The following is a 22471-nucleotide window of genomic DNA, read 5'->3' on the forward strand; positions in this document are numbered from 1 at the left end:
TTTCCTCCTTTGCTGTTCTGTTTGTAGGAATTTTCATTTTGTCCAAGTGTTAACTCACCTGAGCTTAGGTTTTAATGACTTCTGTAAACTTGAAAAAATATTATTTGAGTTATCCATGATTACTTAAAAATCCTTTTCAAAACAGCATCTGGCATCCTCAGAGGTCATCAAGCCCAAGACAAAATTGTGTAGCAGCAGGCAAGACAGATCAGATGTGGAGCAAGAACAGCATCTCTCAAGATATAAAGCTATTTAAAATTCTTTGTGGGTTTTTTTGTTTGTTTGCAGGAGTTTTTAAGTGCTTAATATCATCTAACTTCTGTGGGATCTCAGTCTCTCAGAACTGGGGTGCAGGGTGAACAAGACCCCCCCTGGGGGGCTCGGGAGTCCTGGAATGCTGCCAGAGATGTCTGGTGGCTGGACTTTGATCCCACATGGGAGATGACATCAGTATGAGGACGGGAGGATTTCACTGGGGTGAATGGTGAAGGGACAAGTTAATTGGAGTGTGAGATACAGGGTTTAAGATTTCTGTACAGGGGGTCTAGAGAAGTAAGATGGAGGAATTGGGGCGTGCCCTTCTCCTTCTTCTTCTTCCTCTAGACCTCCATCTTCTGTGGTGATGTTGGCACTCCGGGATTGGACCTTACTAGGGGAACACTGGTTAATAAGGGTAGAGGGTATTGGAGAAAAATGATAAATATGGTATATGTAACTCCGGGTATAAAGATAGGTGACCGCCCCAGGGGCTTTCGGTGTGTGCCCATGGCTGACTGCTGAGCAGAACTCTGTCAGGCCAAGAGAAAATCTTTTAGATAAGCAATTAATAAACACCAAGACCAAGAACAAATCTGAAGCTTCCTCTCGTCCTTTCGAACCCGGGGGCCCAAGGCCATCTTTGGGCTTTTCCCCAGACCATCTGAACAGCCCAGAAATCCCACAAACTTCCATATTTGTCCTTATTTGACAATATAAATACATATGAAACATAGAATTCTGCAATATAAAGAAATGCTGCTAACAACAAATAGAATATCTAGGATTATTATCTAATAGAGTAGGCTTATGTGCATACTTATAAACTTGTATTTCTGTATCCACAAACTTCCACACAGTTAAATTTATACAGATGAGATCTGAAATTTTATTAAATCTAATGAAAATACCCCAGCAGCAAGATGTTCAAGACTGTGCTGCTTAAATTCCCTGCAAGAAGAATACAATAACCCAAATAGTTCTTCACCACCTAAACCTTGCTCATCTTGCTTTGTAATCAATAGTACTCTACCTTTGCAGAGTACTATTCATTTAAACAAGCAAGATGCAGATCACATATCCAAGTTCTTCTGTAATAAGGTGATAATGACTTTGTTACAGTTTAAAATATTAAATACATGAGTAAACAAAAAATAAATGCTTTTTATTGTTCTTACTCAGAACAAGAAATGTATTTCATTTCCCAGTGTCATCTCTGAAGAAAATTTTCCAATTTTTCAGCCATTCAAATAATATATTTTATTCTGCAAGGTGTTAGCTGTTTTATTAAGAAGATAAAGGCAGAGCACTGATGGAGTAAGCACACAGTCTGCTGGAGTCTAGTTCAGTGCATGACTGAAAACAAGCCTGGCAAAGTCTCCTGGCAACACTTTGTGGAAAACACAGTAAACAAATAAGTGTAAGTTACATGAACAGTAACTGAATGCTAAAGCCTTCATTTCTTAGCCAAAAATACTCCAATGCCTCTATGTGCAGCTGAGGAGCTGCTGCATCCATTTCAGCAGCAAACAATATTTGTTAGGCTGTATTCAGTGGACACGCTTAACAGGATTAAAAGTCAATTAAATACTTCAGATAAAAAATAAAATTAAAAAAAAAGAGCAATTATTGTCTTCCTCTGATTTTACAGAGCTCATGGTATCCTTCCAGTTAATACAATTTTTAATCAGATACTTTCATGTAATCTCTGCAGCAGCTGTGTAAGTAATAGGGCAAATCTGATAGTTGCAAGGACTAGGAGGCCTCTTCAGCAAGTGTTGGCCAAACCTGCTCTGCTTTAATTGTGCTGATTACTGTACAAATTCTAGAACAGTTGTAACAGGTTTATCACTTTAACTGTGCTTATCAGTAAGGCAAGCACAGCCTGTGACACCACTGTTCAGGGGCTCAGGGTTTTCTCCTACTGGGACAGAATTCAAGAACTCCTGCAGTCAAATCCTAACCATACTCTGTGTATAACAGTTGCTTTAAATTTTGAATTGTCTTTTGAGCTCTGAACACTGTCCATAAGAGGATTTTGACCAATGCATTATCTCCTGGATAATCACTTTTCAAGATTTCATTGAAAGTGGAGACAGCAGATAAGGCTAAGAAGATACAAAGACAGTAAAAAATAGATGCCTGTTTTCCCTTCTTCAGGGAGAACTTTCATCCTTTTGGACTGGAATAACCCCATAAATTTATGTTCCTTCAATTCAACTTATTGTTGTGCCTCTCTATTTGTTCTGGGCTGGAGAGAATCAAATGTAGTCACATCTTGTCCATGTTGCTAGCAATTTTACCATTTTCCTAATGGCCACTCTAAATTTTCCTCCTTTCTGCCATGTAAACTGATGCTGACAGGACTGCCACCTTGACCTATTGAGACCTATCAGCAACCTCTAAGCAAAATTTGGCAAAGCTTGTTTATTCTAAATTCAATATTTTTATTTCTGACTTTCACTGCTAACCAAGTCACTACTTCTCAGTAAGTCTGTCAAGTTACACTGACAGTGTCATATTTATAACCTTGTAAAAAGCTTTTAAAAGTTTGCTTTAAGGGTATTAACTGAACTTGCATTGTATGTAGGCTGAGATATTAACTTACAAGTATCTAGTGCTAGTTTGGGGTTGTTTTGTTTTCCAGACAGCTACTGTACTGATTTCTGAAATGCTACATACCAGTACCATTTCCAAAGAAATGTCAGAATATTAATACAAAGGATGTTACTCAAATGCTCAATGTTAAAAATTTGTATGATTTTATCTAGGTAGAAGGCTCTACCCTCTCACACGTGATAATGCATGTCAGTAGCAGAAAGACCTTAATTCTATTACCTAAATTACTGTTAAATTCAGAGCCATGTGCAAAGTTTTGCTAAGTATTCAACAATTAAAATACATACCAGGAATTCTGCAATGATACCTCTCCCTTCCTTGTGGTTGCTCCAAATGATGAATTAACATTTTAAAAATCAGCACTGAGAATACCAGGAATGCAGGCAGCATTGCTGCATTTTAAGTAACTATACCAGATACAAATATGGCAAACATTCAAAGCCTATCAGCATTTTCCTTGCTGTGGCTCCTCCTTGAGAGAGAAGGAAATCTTTTGAGGTCTATTACACTACTTAAAACTTGAGATTCTTACACCTCACAGAAATTACAGCCTACCCTTTGGTACTGTCACAGGCCTTTCTTCCTGAATTGCAACAGCTGTACTTATTCCAAAAACTCTTTTAAAGTGGGAAAGGGTATAGGATCAGTGATGGTGTTTCACAGGAGAGTATTTGGGAAAACAGTTACATCTTAGTGATGTTTAAACTTCAAATTAGATGATAATCATTGTAAAGCTTAAGGCACAGCAACTTGCAAGCAGGGAATTTTGCCTTTTTAAATTTTATGTCAACATGACAAATAGAAATGTTTTGTGCTGTGATAAGCCAAAATAAATGTTTCATGAGCTCTTTTCTGTGAGCTTTTCTGTCAGAGGTCACTTACTAGTGGAATGTTTAGTCTGCTGCTCCATGAGAACTTGGTCAGAATATTTTCTTTCCAGCTGCTGAGAAGAAAGGTCTAGGTTGCCAAGCAAGAATTGCTTGGCTTTTAAATGGAGGTTTAAAACAGTTAACATAAAAACTGTGATAAAATTAAAATATATACACATTTGTCATTCAGTGCAGTGAATATTTCTGCAATGAGTAGCTTTCTGACTGTGACTTCCTAAAGCAAAAAATGTCCAATTTTAAATATGGAAATAGTAATTTAAACATGGAAATGCTAATGTTCATAGGTGGAACATGAATAAAAGCCAGGACCTCCAAGTTCTGTTCCTCACCCTGAAAACTCACACAGCTTTGGCTTAGATTTCCTCTCTGTATTCATTGATCTCAGTTGGGCATTTTGAGTTCCATGGACCTGAAAGCACTAAGTATCCCATTCACCATAAAAGGATGGTGAACAAGTATAACCCTCAAGACTGAAAATTCTACCAAGGGTTCAATTTCTTTGGGTCCCAGGTTGTTTTGCCATGTGTGCAGGCTGATTTGTACCAAAACTTCGAGTAGAGAGAAGAAAAATAAAAAGAAAACTGGAGAGGAATAAGGACAGTGGGTAATGGCATAAATGGGAAGGCCTCAGGGCAGCCTAAGACAGAAAGAATGAAGTTTAAAAATAAATGAAGGTCATCAATCTGTTTGATAACATGGCCTCTGGCACATTAGAATTTGAAAACCTTAGTGTTTCCTTTCAAATAACTCCCATCTCCAAACCTGGAAAAACAATCTCTCTGGTGGCTCTCTTTGCCCAGTAGCAGGAGCTAAGTCCAAATGTATGTGACAGTGAGAGCAAAGGCACAAAAAGCACATGAGAGCTACACATTTAACAAAACAACCCAGGCACGATCCTAATGCAGCTGGGCATCTCAGAGCAAAGATCCTTACCTTCCCTCCTGCCTCAGAGAGCCTTACAAAGGAATTGTGCATTTCCCCTTTGTCCAGCCTGCTCAGACGTGTTGTGTTCTGCCCAAGCCCTCACTGAGGTGTCTGTTGTGTGCTTGAGGGGGCTGTAACCTATCTCAGCTGAAATTACCAATCTCCTGATTCCAGGAGACCCATATCATGGGAGCAAAAGCAGGCTGCCACTTCCCTGCCTTCAGCCCATCCTGCTCAGGCCTGCCTGCTCCTCCAAAACAATCTTATCTCTGGGGTTTATTTTCCAGAAGATATCAGTTGTACATAGTATTAAACCCAGTACTTACAGTCATGGAGGCACTCCCAACAGGAAAGAGAAGCAAGCCCATAATTATCCCTCCAGTCTTCTCCAGTCTTCCTAATGCAGCTTCCAAAAAGCACTTACTGGGCAGTAAGTCTTCACTTGAGTGACTTCTTGACTCTTCGCTCAGAGTGTTTGGTGCAGCTCTCTTTCCCTTTTATAATTAGGCAGAAATATTGGCACTAATTGGATTTTATATCAAGATGCCCAATCCAAGATCATCCAGGTAGCTGTCTATCCAAGGCTCCTGAGCAGTTCTAAGCCTCTCACACTCCTGCTCTTTGGTGGCACCAACAGAAGAGCTTCCAGCATCCAGGCACCAGGCTTCCATCTTCATACTGCAAAGAAAATGGTTGTTTTGTAAGACACAGCACTTGATTTTTTAAGATCCCTGAACATTCCACTGTTCAAAATGTGTATCTGGAACTCTGATCCCATATTCAAAGTGGTTACTGCAGTAAACCTGAGCATTGGTTATTCAGAGCATGTGAGGGACTGCCCTGCAAGAGACAATGCCAAAGCTCATAGTTCTGCATTTCCAAGTGAAAGTAACACTAACATAAACTTACCTCTCTTCTAAAGTCTAACAAAGTGCAAACTAATTGTTCTGCACTAAGGAAAAAAAAATAAAATTAAAGGTCAAACTGTCTTCTCAACTACAGCAACTAAAAACCTTGAGAAAGCTTTCAGAAACATGAAAGCTCATTAGAGCTACTTCAGTTTTACATTGAAGAACACAGTGAACTCATAAAAGCCTATTTTTAAATCCTCTCTTACTTAAATCATCAGATAAAAGACTGCTGGGAGTATTTTACAAATAAGCTGTTCAGCACTTTTAGAAGCTTTGAGGTGTGCAATCAGATTGTAAAAACTAATGAGAGACTGAGGATAGTTTTCAGCTATTTTGACAACAACCTTAAAATCTTCCATGTGAAAGTGATGAAACTCTGCTTTTAATTAGAAAATTAATAATTTAATGCTTGTGAACTACACAGAATTTTTGTGCAAATGAGTTCTCAGATTGCTTTAACAGTGTATCAGAAGTGCTGAAAAAACTGACTGTACTTCAAGACCATAAAAGTGCTCAGACTTCTTGTTTTACTTGCAGTTGCAGGACTTTTAAAGTAGAATGATTATAGGTTTTGCAAGGTTTCTTGTGTCACTGACAATCTAGGTACTTAACATAAGGGAACAAACCACAACTTTGCCTAGATTCCAGGGTATATATCCAGATCCCTGGCTGTGTAAGTTAACCTAAGTCCCTTCAAATCCTGCTGTCTCAGACAAATTAGCAGAAGGATTACCATAAAGCAAACCCAACTCATTTCAACAATTTGAATTTTTTTAGACTGGCATAAATTAGAAAATTATTCAAATATAGGTTCAACTGTGAAATTAACACAGAGGTTGAAGCTACATCTCAGAATCCACTTATGATGACACAATGTCTGAATACAAAACAACCCAGGATCAGAACTGAAGATGCTCCAAAGCAGATAAAAACCTATATAAATGCAATATCCTCTGACTGTGTCCTTTTAGACACCTCATCCACCTGTCTTACATGGCTGGCCTCACTCTTTCCCTGACAGTCTCTGAGCAGCCAGCAGTTTCAGCTTGCTCTCTTGTGGCCAGCATTAGAGCTACACTAGTCCTGGTGCCATTCCCTTCCAAGGACCTGTGTGAGGAGTTCTTCTAGAGCATGATGAGCTTCCTCAGAGTGCAGGCACTCACTGCTGAACCTCACACTGGAACCCACAACTGATTAGCATGGCTGAACATGTTCCCAAGTGCCAGCTGAGAGACACAGAATTGATTACACGTGGATTTGCAGCCCACACAAAAACCAGGGGAACTTTGAGGCTGCATCAGTCCTACCCTGTGCCTCTCACAGCTGTGAAATCCTCTGACACAAATGTGCTGCCAACATCATGAGCAGAAGACTTGACAGTGTTGTCCCAAGGATGCCTCACCTCCTCAGTGTGGCTCAACAGCAGCCTTTGGGAGCCTGAGCTTGGTTATTTAAAGGTTACTGTTTGGCCATGCATTTGCAACAGGTCATGGCAACTTCAGAGACTTTCTGGCAACAGTAACTACTTCTGGTTTTTGGCTACTTACATGACTTGTTGGGTAATTTGTGTTATTTTTTATATTTTTAAAGATGCCAGATACTGAAAAGGTGAGGGCTTTAAAAGACTGAAATATTTGTTGATACTTTATTAACATTGTGTCAGACATTATTAACATCCAGAAACAGTTTTAGGTTACTAAAAGAAAAATAGTTTAGCGCACTAGAGCTGTTCTCAGACACACAGACAGAAGCATGATAACCAGAGATGTGTCACTGAATGACATTTCCCACTTAGCTGTCAGCTGTAATTTCAAGAGTGATCTTGGCCCAGGAATTCATTCATTTTAAAAGGAACTGTCAAAAGCCCACTCTGTATCAGTAGAAGAATCATCAATTTGTTGCAAGACCAGAAGTTAAAACCATTCCACCTTTTCTATTATGCCTCAAAACCATTATCATCACTCTTCTGAAACAATTAGTAACACTGAGTGATGGGGTTTTGATAAACATTAACTGCATTTATTACTGAACATAAAAAGGATAATCAGGACAGAAACTATACTTTGACTACTGGGTTACTTGATCATCAACCTTTGTAACATATGAACAACAAATAAAACTTGGGCAGCAGAGGGTTGGGAGTTCCTCAGATTAAACCCATTACTCACCAGAACAGCAGTGCCAAACCACAAAGCACACTGAGCAACAGCACCAAAACCAATCTGTGTGACCCAGATATGTCTGGTTCTTCCAGAAGTCGAGGCACAAGCCCCAGAACCACCCCATCCCCTGGGAAACAGCTCCCAAAATCACAGCAGCACTGGGCACTGCTGAGAAAAACAGACCAGCCCCTCAGCTGTCCCAGCACACAGCCATGCTGGGGCAAGGCTGGGGGCACAAGTGTGGGTTAAAGTGGGGGGAAGAGCAAGACTGACCTTTGAGGCAAGTGTAACCTCAGTTTCTCTCTCTGTTAAAAGCAAATAAGCACAGCTTTTGCAAGTAAGTGTATTGCCAAATACTCTTCTAGCCAAATTGTCTTTCTTCATCCTTCTGCTAGGAGCCAAAATCCTTGCTCTTCCTATACTGCTGCTAAAAGTTTTGATCAGCATCACAGACATTCCAACCAAGCTCATGGGTACAACCAAGGTGCAATCTTGGTCACAAATTCTAAGTATTCTCAAAATATATAATATGTATGATTATGTGAGATTAAAGCAAAAAATCACTCCTACCTCTCTTACTAAACTTGCAAATATTTCAAATGGTTCATGAAGATTTGAACTATATTTGCACTGCAGTCAGTACCACAAGGACCACAAGTGGGATAGAAATCACATAAAATCCTACAACTGAGCAACTGGTAGCAATTGGTCTGTGAGTTTGGATTACTCTTGAGTGTTTAGAATAATTATACAATGTTTAAAAAGAAGGAAAGGGATGAAAATGAGACAATTATGTATTTTTTAAGACAGGTAGACATATGCATCACTGTGACACATCTATACTAGAATGGAAGAGAAAAATGTTAGGATCATCTTAGGTGGATAAACATACATCTTGTATAATAATAAAATCATAGAATCCTGGAATGGTTTGGGTTGGGAAGGACCTTAAAGATTCTCATTTTAACCCCCTACCATGGGCAGGTGTCTGAGAGCCCTGTGCAACCTGGCCTTGAACACTTGCAAGGATGGAGCTGCCTCAGGTTCTCTGCAAGTGTCTCACATCCTCTGTGTAGACAATTTCCATCAAGTATCTGATCTAAACCTGCCCTCTGTCAATGTGAATACATTCTCCCTTGTCCTGTCACTACATGCCCCTCTAAAAAGTCCCTGTCTACCTTTCTTGTAGGAACATGTCCTAATGATGAACAAAATGAAACATATGATCCTAATATCTGTAAATAGTGTATGATTCATATCTCTTCTGGGCAGTAAGTCTTCACTTACTGCTTAAGCAAACTGCTTAAGGGGGTTTGAGAGCCCTCTGCACGACAGCAGCTCGGGGTCACACCACACCAAGCCGACACACTCCACAAGGAGCACGGTTTCCAAGCCTCATTCCAAACATTTCCTCCACCTTGGGCCTGTCCCGACGCGCTCCGGGACGCGGCTCCCGGAGCTCCGGCCCGCCCGGCACTCCCGCCTTCCCCCGTGAGGGGGCGCGAGCCCCCTCACGATTCCCGCCGCCCGGCCCGCGCGCCCGCGCGCGCTCTGCCGCGCCTGCTGATTGGCGCCCCGTCGGGCGCGAGCTTTGCCGCGCCTGCTGATTGGCGCCCCGTCGGGCGCGCGCTCTGCCGCGCCTGCTGATTGGTGGTGTTGTGCGCGGCCCCGCCTGCGCGCGTGCGCCCTGGTGCGGCTGGTTCCGGTGTGTGTGTCGGAAGCGGGGCTGTCGCTGCTGCCGGGTGAGCGCGCCCGCTGCCCGCCGCGGCCATGTCGGGGCGGCAGCCGCGGCAGGAGGATGGGGAGAGCGCGGCGCTGCGCCACAAGGAGGAGCTGAGCCGAAGGGTGAGCAGAGGCGGTCCCCGGAGCTGTCGCCTGGGGTGCAGCAGTGTGAGGCAGAGGAGGGCGGGTGCTGCCAGGGACCGGGGTTCCTGTGCCCAAGGCTGTGCCCTCGGGCCCCGAGAGCGGCCTGCGTTTAGCGAGCCCGTGTTGCCTCGCTGATAGCTCGCTTGCCAGGTCGGTATTTTGGGTCTTACTGCTTGAAATGCCAAGTGAGGCGCAGTGAGGTTTTTCTCACAGAATATCGTGAGTTTCAAGAGATGTCCAGTGGTCGAGTCTAACTCCTGCGCTGCACAGGACACCGCAGGAATCACCGTGTGCCTGAGCACGTTATCCAAAAGTTATGTGAACTCTGTCAGGCTGGTGCTGTCACCGCTTTCAGTGAAGAGTTCAGTGCCCAGCCACGCTCTGGGTGAAGAACCTGTTCCTGGTATCCAATCTGAACATCCCCTGACCCAGCTCCAGGCTGTTCCCCTTGGTACTGTCGCTGGTCACCAGGGAGAAGACATCAGTGTCTGCCCCTCCACTTCCCCTCCTAATGAACTTGAAGACTGCTGTGAGGTCTCCCCTTCAAATACCCCCACCTGCTTCTCATATGGCTTCCCTCTAGCCCTGTTCAGCTTTGTCTGCCCAAAATGTCCCAAGGGAGTTCAGCCATAAAGGCTGGTCCTCTCATTTATCCACTCCCTCTTCCCTGGTGCCCACAGCCTTGTTCAGTATGCAATAAGGCAAGCCTGTGAAACTTTCACTCCTAAAAACCTCATATCAACCTGCCAGTGTTCCAATAGGGCCTACAGGGAAGCCAGAGAAGGGGCTCTTTGTAAGGAACTGTAGTGATAAGACAAGGAGCAATATGTACAAATTGAAAGAGGGCAGATTTGGGTTAGGTACTAGGCAGACATTCTTTGCTGTCAGAGTTGTGAGGCGCTCACATGTTGAGAAGCTGTGGATGCCCCAACCCTAGAAGTGTTCAAGGCCAGGAGCAGCCAGGTTTAGTTGGGTGTGTCCCTGCCCATGGCACGGGGCAGGCTGGGACTAGATGATCTTTAAAGTCCTTTGCAACCCCTTAACATTATGTGATTATATTTTAAAAAAATTACTTCTGCATGGGCACATATAGAGACAGTGATGTTTTTGATTGCCTGGAAGCTGCAAAGCTGGGACATCACAGAGCTGCAGGTTGTCACTTCTGTTGTGCCTAAGTGGTTTAGTCCATAGCAGAGGATGGCTCTGCTGCTCTGCCTTGTTGGTGTGTAGATACAAGAGACTGATGTAGCTGCTGGAAAAGTTGTACTTTCAGTGTGCCATATTCAGTTTGGCTGACCTTACTCTGTGGCTTTTGAAGGTAGGAGAAATACCAATGCATGCAAAATAGCCTGTTTCTAGAGAAATTAAGTGTGTAACTTTTATACTTCAGTGATTCAGCTAGACATGCATGTGGCTGTCTTAAAATATCAGTAGACATGCTCACCACTAGGATTGATATGATGTCTTATTTTTGTCATTAAATTCAAATGCAGCTTTGCCTTTCAGATTAAAGAGCAGAAGGTTGTAGTCGATGAGCTTTCTAATTTGAAGAAGAACCGGGTAAGGGTTTTACAAATTTGCTTTTAACTATTTCACTTTAGCAGAGAAATAATCATAAAGGCAAGAGGGGCAAAAGAATCAGAGCATGCTGTCTTTAATTTGTTGTAATCCAGATTTTTATAAACATGTGGTCAGGTGTGCTCAGAATAATTTGTCCTGCAAATTATTTGGTTATGTATACTTGGGCAGTGTTGGGGTTTTTTGCTGTTTTATGTTTTATTTGAGTTATTTCATTAAGATGTTTGGATTCATGAAGTATTCTTACTTTTTCTGTGCATTTGTTTAAAATAGAATGTGATCCCTTGTGGATGAGGAAAAGAGAAATTCAGACTTGTCTTAGGTTGAGCATTAAATGCTTTTGATGGTACAGCATGAGAATGCAGGTGTTCACAGGGCAGAACTTACCCCTTCACTTTTGTACCAGGAGTGTCTCTTTGGACCCACACCAGCCTCTGCTGCAGTGTGGGTCCAGGATCTGCTGCTTTCACTTAATACAGTGTGGGTTTTGTTTTACAGAAAGTTTATAAGCAGCAACCCAACAGCAACATATTCTTCCTTGCAGACCGGACAGAAATGCTGTCTCAGTCCAAAAGTAAGTTTGCAGTGTAAAAGTATCTCAAATAGTTAATGTTTAAAAGTTGCATTTGTAGCTGATTTCAAAGGCATGCTAAAACGAGAAAATTGCAGCTGTGTGTCAAATACAAAGTAATAGGAGAATGGATAATAGAGGTGATGATGGGACAAGCATTAGAAGAGTATAAATTTAGAAGTATAAATTTAATTTTCTGGAGTGAACAATTGCTGCTTCTCTTTGCTTTGATTTGGATTAATAGCATTGCCATTTTTATCATCAGTTCCCTTTTCCTACTACAAATGTTGAAGTCATAGTGATTATATAAGAGTTGGCCATTCTCCTATTGCACTGTGGCTTTCTTTGGAAAAAAAATCATCATCTTTGTATAATTAAAGAGGAATATGCTACAGCAAGCTTATATAGCTTGTGTTGGTAGTTATGGAACACAAACATAGCTCTTTGCTTAATTAGTGTTTTATGTTTATCACTTTAATTGAAAAAGTGGCTGGAATTATTAATGTTGTAGATATACACTGAAATTTACCTATACATAAACGTTCCTTTTTGTGAAACTGATTATTTGTGTGATTTTCTCTTACACAGACACATTAGATGAATTAAAGAAGGCACATCAGGAGCTGGAAAATTCAGAAAAGGCTAAAATCAAGAAGTAGTTGATGTGAATTGCCCGTTGCAATGTGTGGCATTTGCTGTGTTGTTACCTTGTGCAGCCAGTGTGCGATCCAAGATTTCCTCAGTGAAGACATCCTCTGCCATCTAAGAAGAAGAGGCCCAGACAGTAGCCAAGAGTTGATAAAAACTGTGTCTGATCTCTCTTATCAATGTCTGTTTTCAGGCCATGTACTTCACATGAGGGGACTGGTGACTCCTCAGCCTCTGGAAGATGCCAATAACAATGTTTTTCTTTGGAATGGAGAAATTTTCAGTGGAGTGCATGTAGGAAATCTAGAGAATGACACTGAAGTAGTGTTTCATCACCTGGCTTCATGCAGCAGTGAAATGGACATTCTGTCACTCTTCTCATCACTTCAGGGTCCCTGGGCTTACATTTATTATGAAGCAGCCAGCCACAGTTTATGGTTTGGCAGAGATTACTTTGGCCGTCGTAGTTTGCTTTGGCAGTTCAGTAATGAGGTTGACAGAGCTTTCTGTCTCTCATCTGTAAGTGGTTGTTCTGAATCAGGCAGCCAATGGCAAGAAGTCCCAGCATGTGGAATTTTCAAAATTGATCTCAAAGCTTGTGCAGCAACTAAATCTTTGTCTTTAACATTGTTTCCATGGAAGTACATCTGCAGAGAGAAAGCAGTAGAAGAAACATGCATTAATGTTCTTGACCAAGTGTCGAAAGACTTACCAAACCATGTACATCTCGTGCTGAATGAATCAAAGCTGTGTCTTAGAGCACCAGTCATCCCCTTAAATAAAACAGGTGCATGTCCAAGCTCTAATTTTAGCAATATTAACGGTGTGGTTTCTGTAGAAACCCTTCAAGAATTTCTTGCAGAGGAACACAAGAAAAAATTAGCCTGTCAATTTATTGATGTTTTAAATGAAGCAGTCAAGAGACGAGTCCTGTGTCTCTTTAGAGATCCAGATCAGATAACAAGAGAAGTTCCAAGCATGTCTCATAAGAGAGCACATATTGCAGTGCTCTTTTCTGGTGGCATTGACTCTATGGTTATTGCAGCCCTGGCTGATAAACATGTGCCTTTGGAAGAGCCAATTGATCTTCTTAATGTAGCTTTCATGATGAAAGAGCAAGCTAAGCACAGGGGAACCACTAAAAGACAAACTGGCCGTGAAGTACAGCTTGATTTGCTTTGTCCTCAAGAAAGCTCTCAAGATCCTGCTGCTGACACTGGTACTCATTCATCCTGCTTTGATGTTCCTGACAGAATCACTGGTAGGGCAGGACTGAAGGAATTAGAAGCCATTAACCCTTCAAGAACCTGGAACTTTGTGGAAATTAATGTTACACTAGAGGAATTGAAAAAAATGAGAAAAGAGCATATTAATTACTTAATCTATCCACTGGATACAGTCTTGGATGACAGTATTGGCTGTGCAATTTGGTTTGCTTCCAGAGGAGAGGGCTTCATTAGTAACCAAGGAGAACTGAAACCATATAAAAGTCCTGCAAAGGTATTGTTTTGTTTTATTTTCTGCCTAGTGTTTGACTTCTGGATGGAAAAACAGTTTTGTTGATTTAGAAATCAGCTGGGATTTTTGCTATTCATAAGGCTTCTGAAATTCAGTGTCGGAATGTAGAATATTCTATAATTACAGTATTTGTGTAATTCTAGAATTAAAAATCACATTCAGTTCTTTTGTCATGTAATGTGAATGGCTTTTCAGTGAACTTGGATATGCAATAATGTCCAAGTTGGATATATGGAAACAAATATATATGGAAACAAATGACCACCATCTATAATTTTTGTTTCTGATTTCTCACTTCTCTGTTCCTGATGGTTTGTGTAGGAAAGAAGGAACTGTTCATTTCAGCTGTTGAAGGCACAGAAATGGGCCAGATGTAATAGTGTTTTTTCTCTTGATAAAACATTTTACTGTACTTACTGAGTAGTGTAAGCCATTTTTACTTTGTGTAATGTAGCTGTTACTAACCCAGTAGTAGTAAATTAATAGTATTCTGGGTGTACATTCAGGTAACTACAACATGACATAGACTTTGACTCTGGTGTTTAACAAATGCTGTTTATTATCATAGAAACTAACAAAGACATTCTTCAAATATACTGGTGTATTTGTGATGAATACGGCATTATTTTGATGGTTTTTTCCTTGCTCCACTAGCAATGTTTGTGTGTACTTTAAGGTCTGATAATTTAAGTTACCAATGACTGTACTGGGAATTGTTTTAGGCTTTGTATATGTGTAAGGCACAGCCCATTCTGATAAGTAATACTTTTAAAAGATGTGTATTAAATTTCTCATTAAAATGTAGTTAAACCTTTAAGGTCTGTTACAAATTAACTTGCATTGATACTAAGATTTCTTCTGTTTCCTCAGGTTGTGCTTACAGGAATTGGAGCAGATGAGCAGCTTGCTGGGTACTCTAGACATCGTGTTTGCTTCACCAAAGATGGCTTAGAGGGTCTTAATAAAGAACTTGAAATGGAGTTAGGGCGCATTTCTTCTCGAAATCTGGGCAGAGATGACAGGATCATCGGTGATCATGGAAAAGAAGCCAGGTATTACTGTTTTGACTCAGAGCAAAACTGATTTTGCTGGTTAGATGCAGTTTTTCACACCCCTAACAAAATCTTAATTGAAACTTCTGTGTGTTTTATTGTCTCTAGTTCTGCTGCAGTTTTGTTAATGTGTACTGTGTTGTGCAGTTTTTGGTTTTGTTTTTTAAAAAAGTGGTCTGTAGTACATTGTGGAAGAGTTTACTTAAGGAAATTTAGCGACTTGATTTCCATCTAGAAGTTTTAAGAAGAAACAACAGATGTTGAAATAGGCAAATTCTAGCTGGTTTTATAATTCTAAGCTAAACAGTCTTTTGCACAACTTTGAAGTGTTCTGGTGTGGATCTTCGGGGAGTGTCTCTGGAGAAAGACAGGGTAACAGGAGCTGTATATTCCTATCCCTGCAGTAAAGCATAGTCAATATCCACCACATTTCCTGGCTGTTAAGTCCGAAGAGTTGAAGAATCATTTTATTTGTGCCTACTTCTCCATGCTGCCATCAACTTGAAAAAAATTCCTTAGGTCTAGTCCAGGGGCAGAGGCCACTCAGGTGCATGAAAGGTTTTCTCATGTGATCTTTGTGCCAATATTTTTCCAAATCTTAGTTGCACATTTTCAGTTCAGCACAAGAAGGGTTGCAGTGGTGGACGTGCAGTGCTCTTAAGCATGCACATGATTAGGTGTGAAAGCCTGAAATTCAGAATGATACCAGCATTTGTTGTGTAAATCTTTTTGTTTCACAGTTACAGTGTAGTTTCACACGGTCTTTGCATGTGGTAAAGGGGAAAACCAAGACTATTCCTATGGAATTTTTAAAGGGTTTTTACCCATGTAAATCTCTCTTTCAGGTTTCCTTTTCTTGATGAAGATATTGTCTCATTCCTCAATTCTCTGCCCGTCTCAGAAAAAGCTGATTTGACTTTACCTCGAGGAATTGGCGAGAAACTGATTCTGCGCCTTGCAGCCAAGGAGCTGGGCCTGACAGCCTCAGCTGTCTTGCCAAAAAGGGCAGTACAGTTTGGATCTCGGATTGCAAAACTAGAGAGCAACAGTGAAAAAGCATCTGACACATGCAGCAGGCTGAAGTTACTTTCAGTAGATTAATTGTAGAGCTGTATCTGGAGATGTTGCATTTATTCTATACACAAAGTCAGTAAATCAAGTTTTCTTACAATGTTTGGTCTGGGCTTTTTTTACACACTTGGGCATAATTATTAATAATCAGAGTTGTACATGTGTGTCTGTACAAGGAACTCACTATGAATGCATCCTGTGCTTTTTTTTGTTTTAATACTGAGATGCTGCTTTTTGTTTTAATACTGAATGCTTAGTTTATAGTAACTGGAATTACTTTGGTGATTGCAACACAGCATTTGTTTCTCTGACAGCTGATTTCAACACTTGTAATCCAAGTATTGTCCCTAACCATAACAGCATTGAAACAGTTTTCATTGAACTATTTATTTTATTAAGTTACTTTTTAAGATGCCAACCATCGGATCTCTTTTAGTTTTGGCACTTTGATGGAATCTTCTTCTACTCTTTTTGAAATATCAATTCCCAGGGGAGCTCTAGAAAACAAAATTATGTATTTGTTAAAAATTAACATCGCCATTGCCATATCACACAGAGGTACAGCTTCACAGACCTTTTTTACAATTACATGAGAGTCAAAGTATTTCAGTACAGTCCCTGCACTTCTAAGACTGTGACCATTAAAACAATCCATCTCAAACTGCAACTGGAAATATCTTTACAATGAGGAAATATTTGTGTTTGTAGCCATTCCAAACTCTAGAAACACAGTTGTGATTTTCAAAGCCATCTTCTGGGCCTGTTGTTCTATTTAGATTCTGATTTTAGTTGATAATTCATTTTATGTCCTGCTGATGAATGTAAAACACTAGAGATTCACAGGTAACTACTAAGATAACCTTAAATAATTCATTGTCTACAGCAAGTAAAACTTAGTTTTTTATTCACTGAAATATATACAGCAAATTATTTTTGAAGTAGAGTATTTTATAATTTTTCATCTGAAAACTGTAATATATTTTTTTTGTATCGAGACCATCCAAATCTCTTTTTCTGAAAATGGAAAGGGAAAAAAAACCTGAAAAAATTCCAAAGTTTAATACCAGCTGGTACTTCTGAAATATCTGCATTTTGTTTGGCCTTAAGCCAAACATCTATACAATCATAGTAGGAAAATACATAGAACTGTTATGATGTATGATAAATTAAATTTCTGAGCCAAAACGAACATAAATACCAGCCATGATCATTTGTATTTAAAACTGCCTTAACTTTTAAAATTTCTTTGTGCTGCAGAGAGACTCCTCAGCAGCTTGTGCCTGTTTTTCATGTGACCTGTTCCCCCTTCCCAGCCCACAGTGAGGACAGAGCCTGGGAATGAGCAGTCAGTCCCTTACCTTGGCTCGTAGCGGATGCCAGCAGTGCTGTGAAGGACCCCCAGCCCTGCACGTAACCTTTCAATGCCATTCCTGAGCAACAAAGCAATTACAGAAAAATGTACATCACAACTCTGCATAGGAGCACATGGTTCAATCAGCACAAAAAAAGCTTCTTGACTCTCATGTCAACTTTGCATGTGCTCCTGCAATGTGTGTTAAAGAGAAACAACTCTTACCATGCAATCATAACACCATTATCAGTGCAGAGTCTTGGAGGAGGACACAGCAAAGCAAAATCATTTGCATCTGCCAGATTCTGTAGAACTTTTCTGATATACTGATTACTTGCAACTCCTCCTGATACAACCTTAGAGCATTTCAAAAAGAAAAAAATGCATTAACTCAAAAGTACTTATGGGTCACACACAACCAGCATCATGTTTAGAAAAGTGTTATCAGTTGAAGTTCTAAATAATAATAATAAATAATAATAATAATAATAATAATAATAATAATAATAATAATGCATTTAAGATTAAAACATACCAGAAAAGAGTATGCTAAGTTTGCTTAAAAAGACATTGCTGAAGCAAGTCTAATGGAAGGTGTCCCTGCCCATGGAAGGAGGGTTAGAAATGGATGATCTTTAAGGTCCTTTCCAAGTTAAACCCATCTATGGTTCTACTGTAACTAAAACAGCCATCAAGTATTGGGCAGCATGAGGGCAAATTGTTACGGGATGTCAGATTAGATGGTAAGACAATCTGTCTCTAGTTTAAAATCCAGCTAAATATTTATAGGACTGTTACTTCAATATTGTTGGTTTTTTAACAGTATAATACATACAGACATATGAGATCTTCCTCATATGTCAAAGACAGAAAGTACAACAAGGCATCTGCATCTTCAAATGATGTTATAGAGTCAGCTATACAAAGGAAAAAAAAAGGTATACCCACCAAAGTGGCATTTTTTGATGGCAATAGGCTGTTTTTGATGCAGAAGAGCATGGCTCGATACGTCCTCTGGATGATATGGACAGCCACTGCGTGCTGTACAGCAGCAGCAACATCCTTAACACAGGACAGGATCTCACCTTCCTGAATACCTATAAAAGTATATCATCAAAGGGGGCTCCTGAGTGCAGGTCATCAAAAGCTCAGCTTGTATCTGACTGCCTAAAAATACCTTCTTCTTTTTCTTTCTGTACAATGGCATTATTGACAATGTTTTGCAGTCCGGAGAAAGAGAAGTCGCAGTTGCGATACTGCTGCATGGGCAGTTGGAAGGTGAGCAGCTCCTGGTTCCCACTCTGAGCCAAATGCTCTATGGCCTGCCCCCCAGCCATGCTGTGGCACTCTGGGTGCTTGCTTAGAGACAGCCTTCGTGCCACCTAAGAGATGACAAACAACAGACTTGGAATCAGTTCCTCCTGGAATGGCATCACTGTACTGCAGTCCATGGGGTAAAATGTGACACCAAAACATTCAATCCAATGTGAAATTACGAACAGGGCATGCTAAGGGTAAGACACAACATCAGCCCAGCAGGATATTTTTTTTCGTGGGGTATGTAGAAATGAAATTCTAGATCAATCTGGGCAAACATGAGGATCAACAAATTTTTCAGGAAATATTAATTACTCCATTTTTAAGCTATAGGAAACACACGGTCTGCCATGCTGTATTACCAGATACACAGGAACAAAGCTGGTTTCAACTTTTGAAAATCCTCTTTATGATTCCATGCACTCCCCCAATTTTTTAATTAATATGCACAAGTACTGTTTAAAAACAGTGCTGAGAACAAAACCATAAATGATCAATTTTACAGACTGTACTCAGGGACCCAGAAAACTTAAGATTGTGATGGCCGAACCATGCTTTTCAAACTCTAAAAACACTAAGAAATGCTTTAACATCCATTGTTTTAAACCTGACCGCATAATAATACTTCCATAAAACACCTCTGTAAATCTTCTCTAATTAATACAACTTCTTTATATAATCAGTGTCAATGAAACATCCAACACCAGTTTTGGTTATGTTGCCTATTTGCGAAAATATAATTACTGTACCTACAATTACAGTTGATATTTTCTGTACATTTTTAACAGTCTTTCGTATCTTAAAAATATGGCATTTCAAAACAGATAAAAAGTTACATAAAACTTGTACTGCATTGAATTGCTGTCCTCAGGCTGATGATATTACTACCATTATGTAGTATAAATGCAATGAAAAGAAGAGAACACTAAGGTAAGGTAAGGAAAAGGGATATTACCTTATCCAGCATGTCACCCGGTGCGATGTCGATGGACTGTCCAAGCAGGAGGAAATCTGAAACCCCTTGTGCTACTGCCAAGAGACAGTGGCCTCCAGAGATGAGGAGAACTAAGAAGGGGAATTCCAGGGGATGCGTGAGCCTGATGGTGAGTGCGTGAGCCTCCATGTGGTGGATGGGGATGAAGGGTTTCTGGTGCCTGCTGACCAGGCCCCGGCTGTAGTGCAGCCCCACGCCCAGGCTCAGAGCCAGCCCGGGTTTCACCGTGGTGGCCACGGCCGCAAGCTCGGCCACACAAACGCCGCTGGCACTAAGGGCCTCTTGAACCACTCGGTCGATGTTTTCTCTGTGGAGCTGCTGTGCCACCACGGGAATTATTCCTCCCGATCTAGTAAAACCAAGGAATTGCAGTGCATTGGTGGTTTATAACAGATAGAATGCCATAAAAATAGTTTTCAGGCACCTCTTAACCTTGTCGTATCCTGCCTGTTTCCTTAGTGTGTTTTCAAATGCCTTGTTTAGTGTCAAGGGCACTGAAGGGAGCATAATTATCAAGGCCAGAAAGGATGTAACTTGCCCATTTTTGGTACAGATGCTTTTTAAATGTATCTCAACACTGTTCCAAAACAGTGTAATTTAATATTCACAACCCCTCACTTGTCAGTTCATGTTCTTAACGACCAATGCTTATATTTGACTAATTTTTCCTTTAAAAAATCAAGACATTTGGTGATTTTAACTGTAGCAATGTTTTCATCTTTTATTCAAGCTAGAGAAGTAATCTGTCTCTCTTTGAAAGAAAACACTGGAGGAAACTTGTTAAATTCATGGCATTTATTTCCTCCCCCTTAGTACTATCTCAGGCAGTATGTGTTGAGGCCAAAGTAATACATCTTCATATCTACCCACCACTTATTGAGTTTTATGGGGCAGGGAAGACTTTCATATGGATATTATAAGTAACAATAAAAGTAAAATCGTTCTTAAGGCAGAAGCCTTGAGAGAAGTCTGTTCTTACTGTAAATGAACTTCCTTCTGACAGTGCAGTGCTTCTCCCAGAACACAGCCAGCTTCATCCACCACAGCAGCGCCGGTGTCGTCACAGCTCGTCTCTATTCCCAAAACCAGCCTGTGAAAACGCCGCTTCCCAGAGCGAGCAGAGCTGGTCCTCAGCCACGCAGCTCGACCGTGCTTCACCGACCGCAAAACGCTTTTGGCAATGCTGTTCATTGTTTATAATCTACCTGGTGGTTACGTCTAGAAGAGAACTATACAGTTTATTATTAGTGGAGGGTTTTCAAGCACGTGTTCTGCTCTGATTTTCCGAAGAGCTTTTAAAGTCATGAATGGCCACACACGACATTTAAGACCCTAAGAAAAAAAATAGCTGGGAGGTAACTGGTCTTGTTTTACCTGAATTACGTGTGAAGAGAGCTCCTCACTACGCTCGGTGGCGGTGCCTCTGGCAGCCCTAAAGAGGTCGCAGCCCTACGGGAGGTCACAGCCGGCCCATGGCCGCAGCAGGAGCGCTGCCGTGCGGGCAGGACAGGGCAGCTCCGGCCGCTCTGCCGGGTCACGGGCTCGGCTCCACCTCCGCGGATCCTCCAGCCCCGGCCAGGAGAGCGGCGGCCGGAACTCCCCGGTCCCTCCCCGCCCGAGTCGCGGCGCACTCGCGTCCTCGCCGTGTCGCGATCTGTCACCACCCACCCCCGGGCCCGGCTCCGCCCCGCCGGGAAGGCGGGCGGTGCTCCGGGCCGGCGCAGCCGCCGTGCGGGGAGCGGGGACTGTCGGAACTCTGCACGTCCCGCTGCGTGTCCAGAGCTGCGGGCACCCCTGCCGGGGGCCTCGGGGACCCAAGCCCAGAACACTTGTGGATTTGATTATGACCCGTGGAGCAAATCAGCAGCTTTGTATGAGGACCTGAAAGTCACAGAAGTTTAAATAGTATAATAGTAAAATTACCACAGAGTGAGAAAGGTAGATTTTGGGATTTTTAGAATGGGGGTTTTGGGGACAAGATGGAGGGAATTGGGCGTGTCTAGCCTTTCTTCTTCTTGGTCTCTATCTTCTGCTGTGATGCTGGCACTTTGGGATTGGTTTAGAATAGAAGTTCACTGGCTAACATAGGTGATAGGTATTGGAAAGTAATTGTAAATATGCTATACGTAGTTTATTACGTAGTTTAGTATAAAAACACAACACCACCCCGAGGGTAGTCAGAGTGCCGCTGGCTGCCTTGCTGAGCAGACCTCGGCTGGGCAGAAAGAGAATTTTATAGATAAGATACAATAAACAACCCTGAGACAGAAATGAAGAGCCCTGACTCCTTCTTCAAGCACCAGGCTGGGAAAAGAGACTTTTGAACTTTTCTCGGGGTCACTCTGATCAGCTAAAGATCCTTTCAGGGGATTCCTCCACAATCCTCCACAAGGCTTTGTCCAGCCACCCCCAGGCACCCCGGACCTTGGGACACCAAGTTCGGGTCGTCTCCTGCAGTCCCTGCCCAAAGGCAGCACAGCCTTGTGATGGTCATTATTTAAAAATCAGCCAGTTACCGCTTTCTGTGCAAGCAACAGACAGAAATAATTACTTCCAATTGCTAAAGAAAATTCATAACTCATTACCCTTTTTTAACATCTTTATCGATCAAGTAAACAGCTGGAAAATTGCTGTAGAAAAAAAGTAAGTACACCACTGTAGGCTTGTCTTTTGATATTTTTAATTTTTTTTTTCCAGCTCACTGGCTGCCACTGCAACCAAAATGTAAATCAAGTCTTACATGA

General features: G+C 41.3%; 3 protein-coding genes across 4 annotated transcripts; 2 read left to right on the forward strand and 1 right to left on the reverse strand.

Moving 5' to 3' along the window:
- Positions 1-9460: 9460 nt before the first annotated feature.
- Positions 9461-12453, forward strand: ASDURF (ASNSD1 upstream open reading frame). The gene is made up of 4 exons (XM_054278330.1): positions 9461-9606; positions 11134-11187; positions 11704-11779; positions 12365-12453. The coding sequence occupies exons 1-4, from the start codon at positions 9532-9534 to the stop codon at positions 12433-12435; spliced, it is 276 nt and encodes a 91-aa protein (XP_054134305.1). The 5' UTR covers positions 9461-9531; the 3' UTR covers positions 12436-12453.
- A 4-nt stretch (positions 12454-12457) lies between these two features.
- On the forward strand, positions 12458-16165 carry ASNSD1 (asparagine synthetase domain containing 1). The gene is made up of 3 exons (XM_054278327.1): positions 12458-13924; positions 14813-14994; positions 15840-16165. The coding sequence occupies exons 1-3, from the start codon at positions 12458-12460 to the stop codon at positions 16093-16095; spliced, it is 1905 nt and encodes a 634-aa protein (XP_054134302.1). The 3' UTR covers positions 16096-16165.
- A 271-nt stretch (positions 16166-16436) lies between these two features.
- Positions 16437-21329, reverse strand: OSGEPL1 (O-sialoglycoprotein endopeptidase like 1). Of its 2 annotated transcripts, none has more exons than XM_054278328.1 (8): positions 21102-21329; positions 20707-20956; positions 19689-20076; positions 18594-18798; positions 18365-18513; positions 17642-17772; positions 17424-17495; positions 16437-16562 (listed from the first exon to the last, which is right to left on the reverse strand). In XM_054278328.1, exons 2-8 carry the CDS (start codon positions 20916-20918, stop codon positions 16472-16474), a joined length of 1248 nt encoding a protein of 415 aa, XP_054134303.1. In that variant the 5' UTR covers positions 20919-20956; positions 21102-21329; the 3' UTR covers positions 16437-16471. The 2 variants fall into 2 exon arrangements, with proteins under 2 accessions (XP_054134303.1, XP_054134304.1); XM_054278329.1 differs by having other exon boundaries at positions 20707-20945; positions 21102-21144.
- Between the last annotated feature and the right edge of the window lie 1142 nt (positions 21330-22471).

Source organism: Melozone crissalis, unplaced genomic scaffold (genome assembly GCF_028551555.1).
Source record: "Melozone crissalis strain CALT ecotype California unplaced genomic scaffold, PUWL_Pcris_2 ptg000023l_1, whole genome shotgun sequence".
In the NCBI taxonomy this organism is placed as follows: Eukaryota; Metazoa; Chordata; class Aves; order Passeriformes; family Passerellidae; genus Melozone; species Melozone crissalis.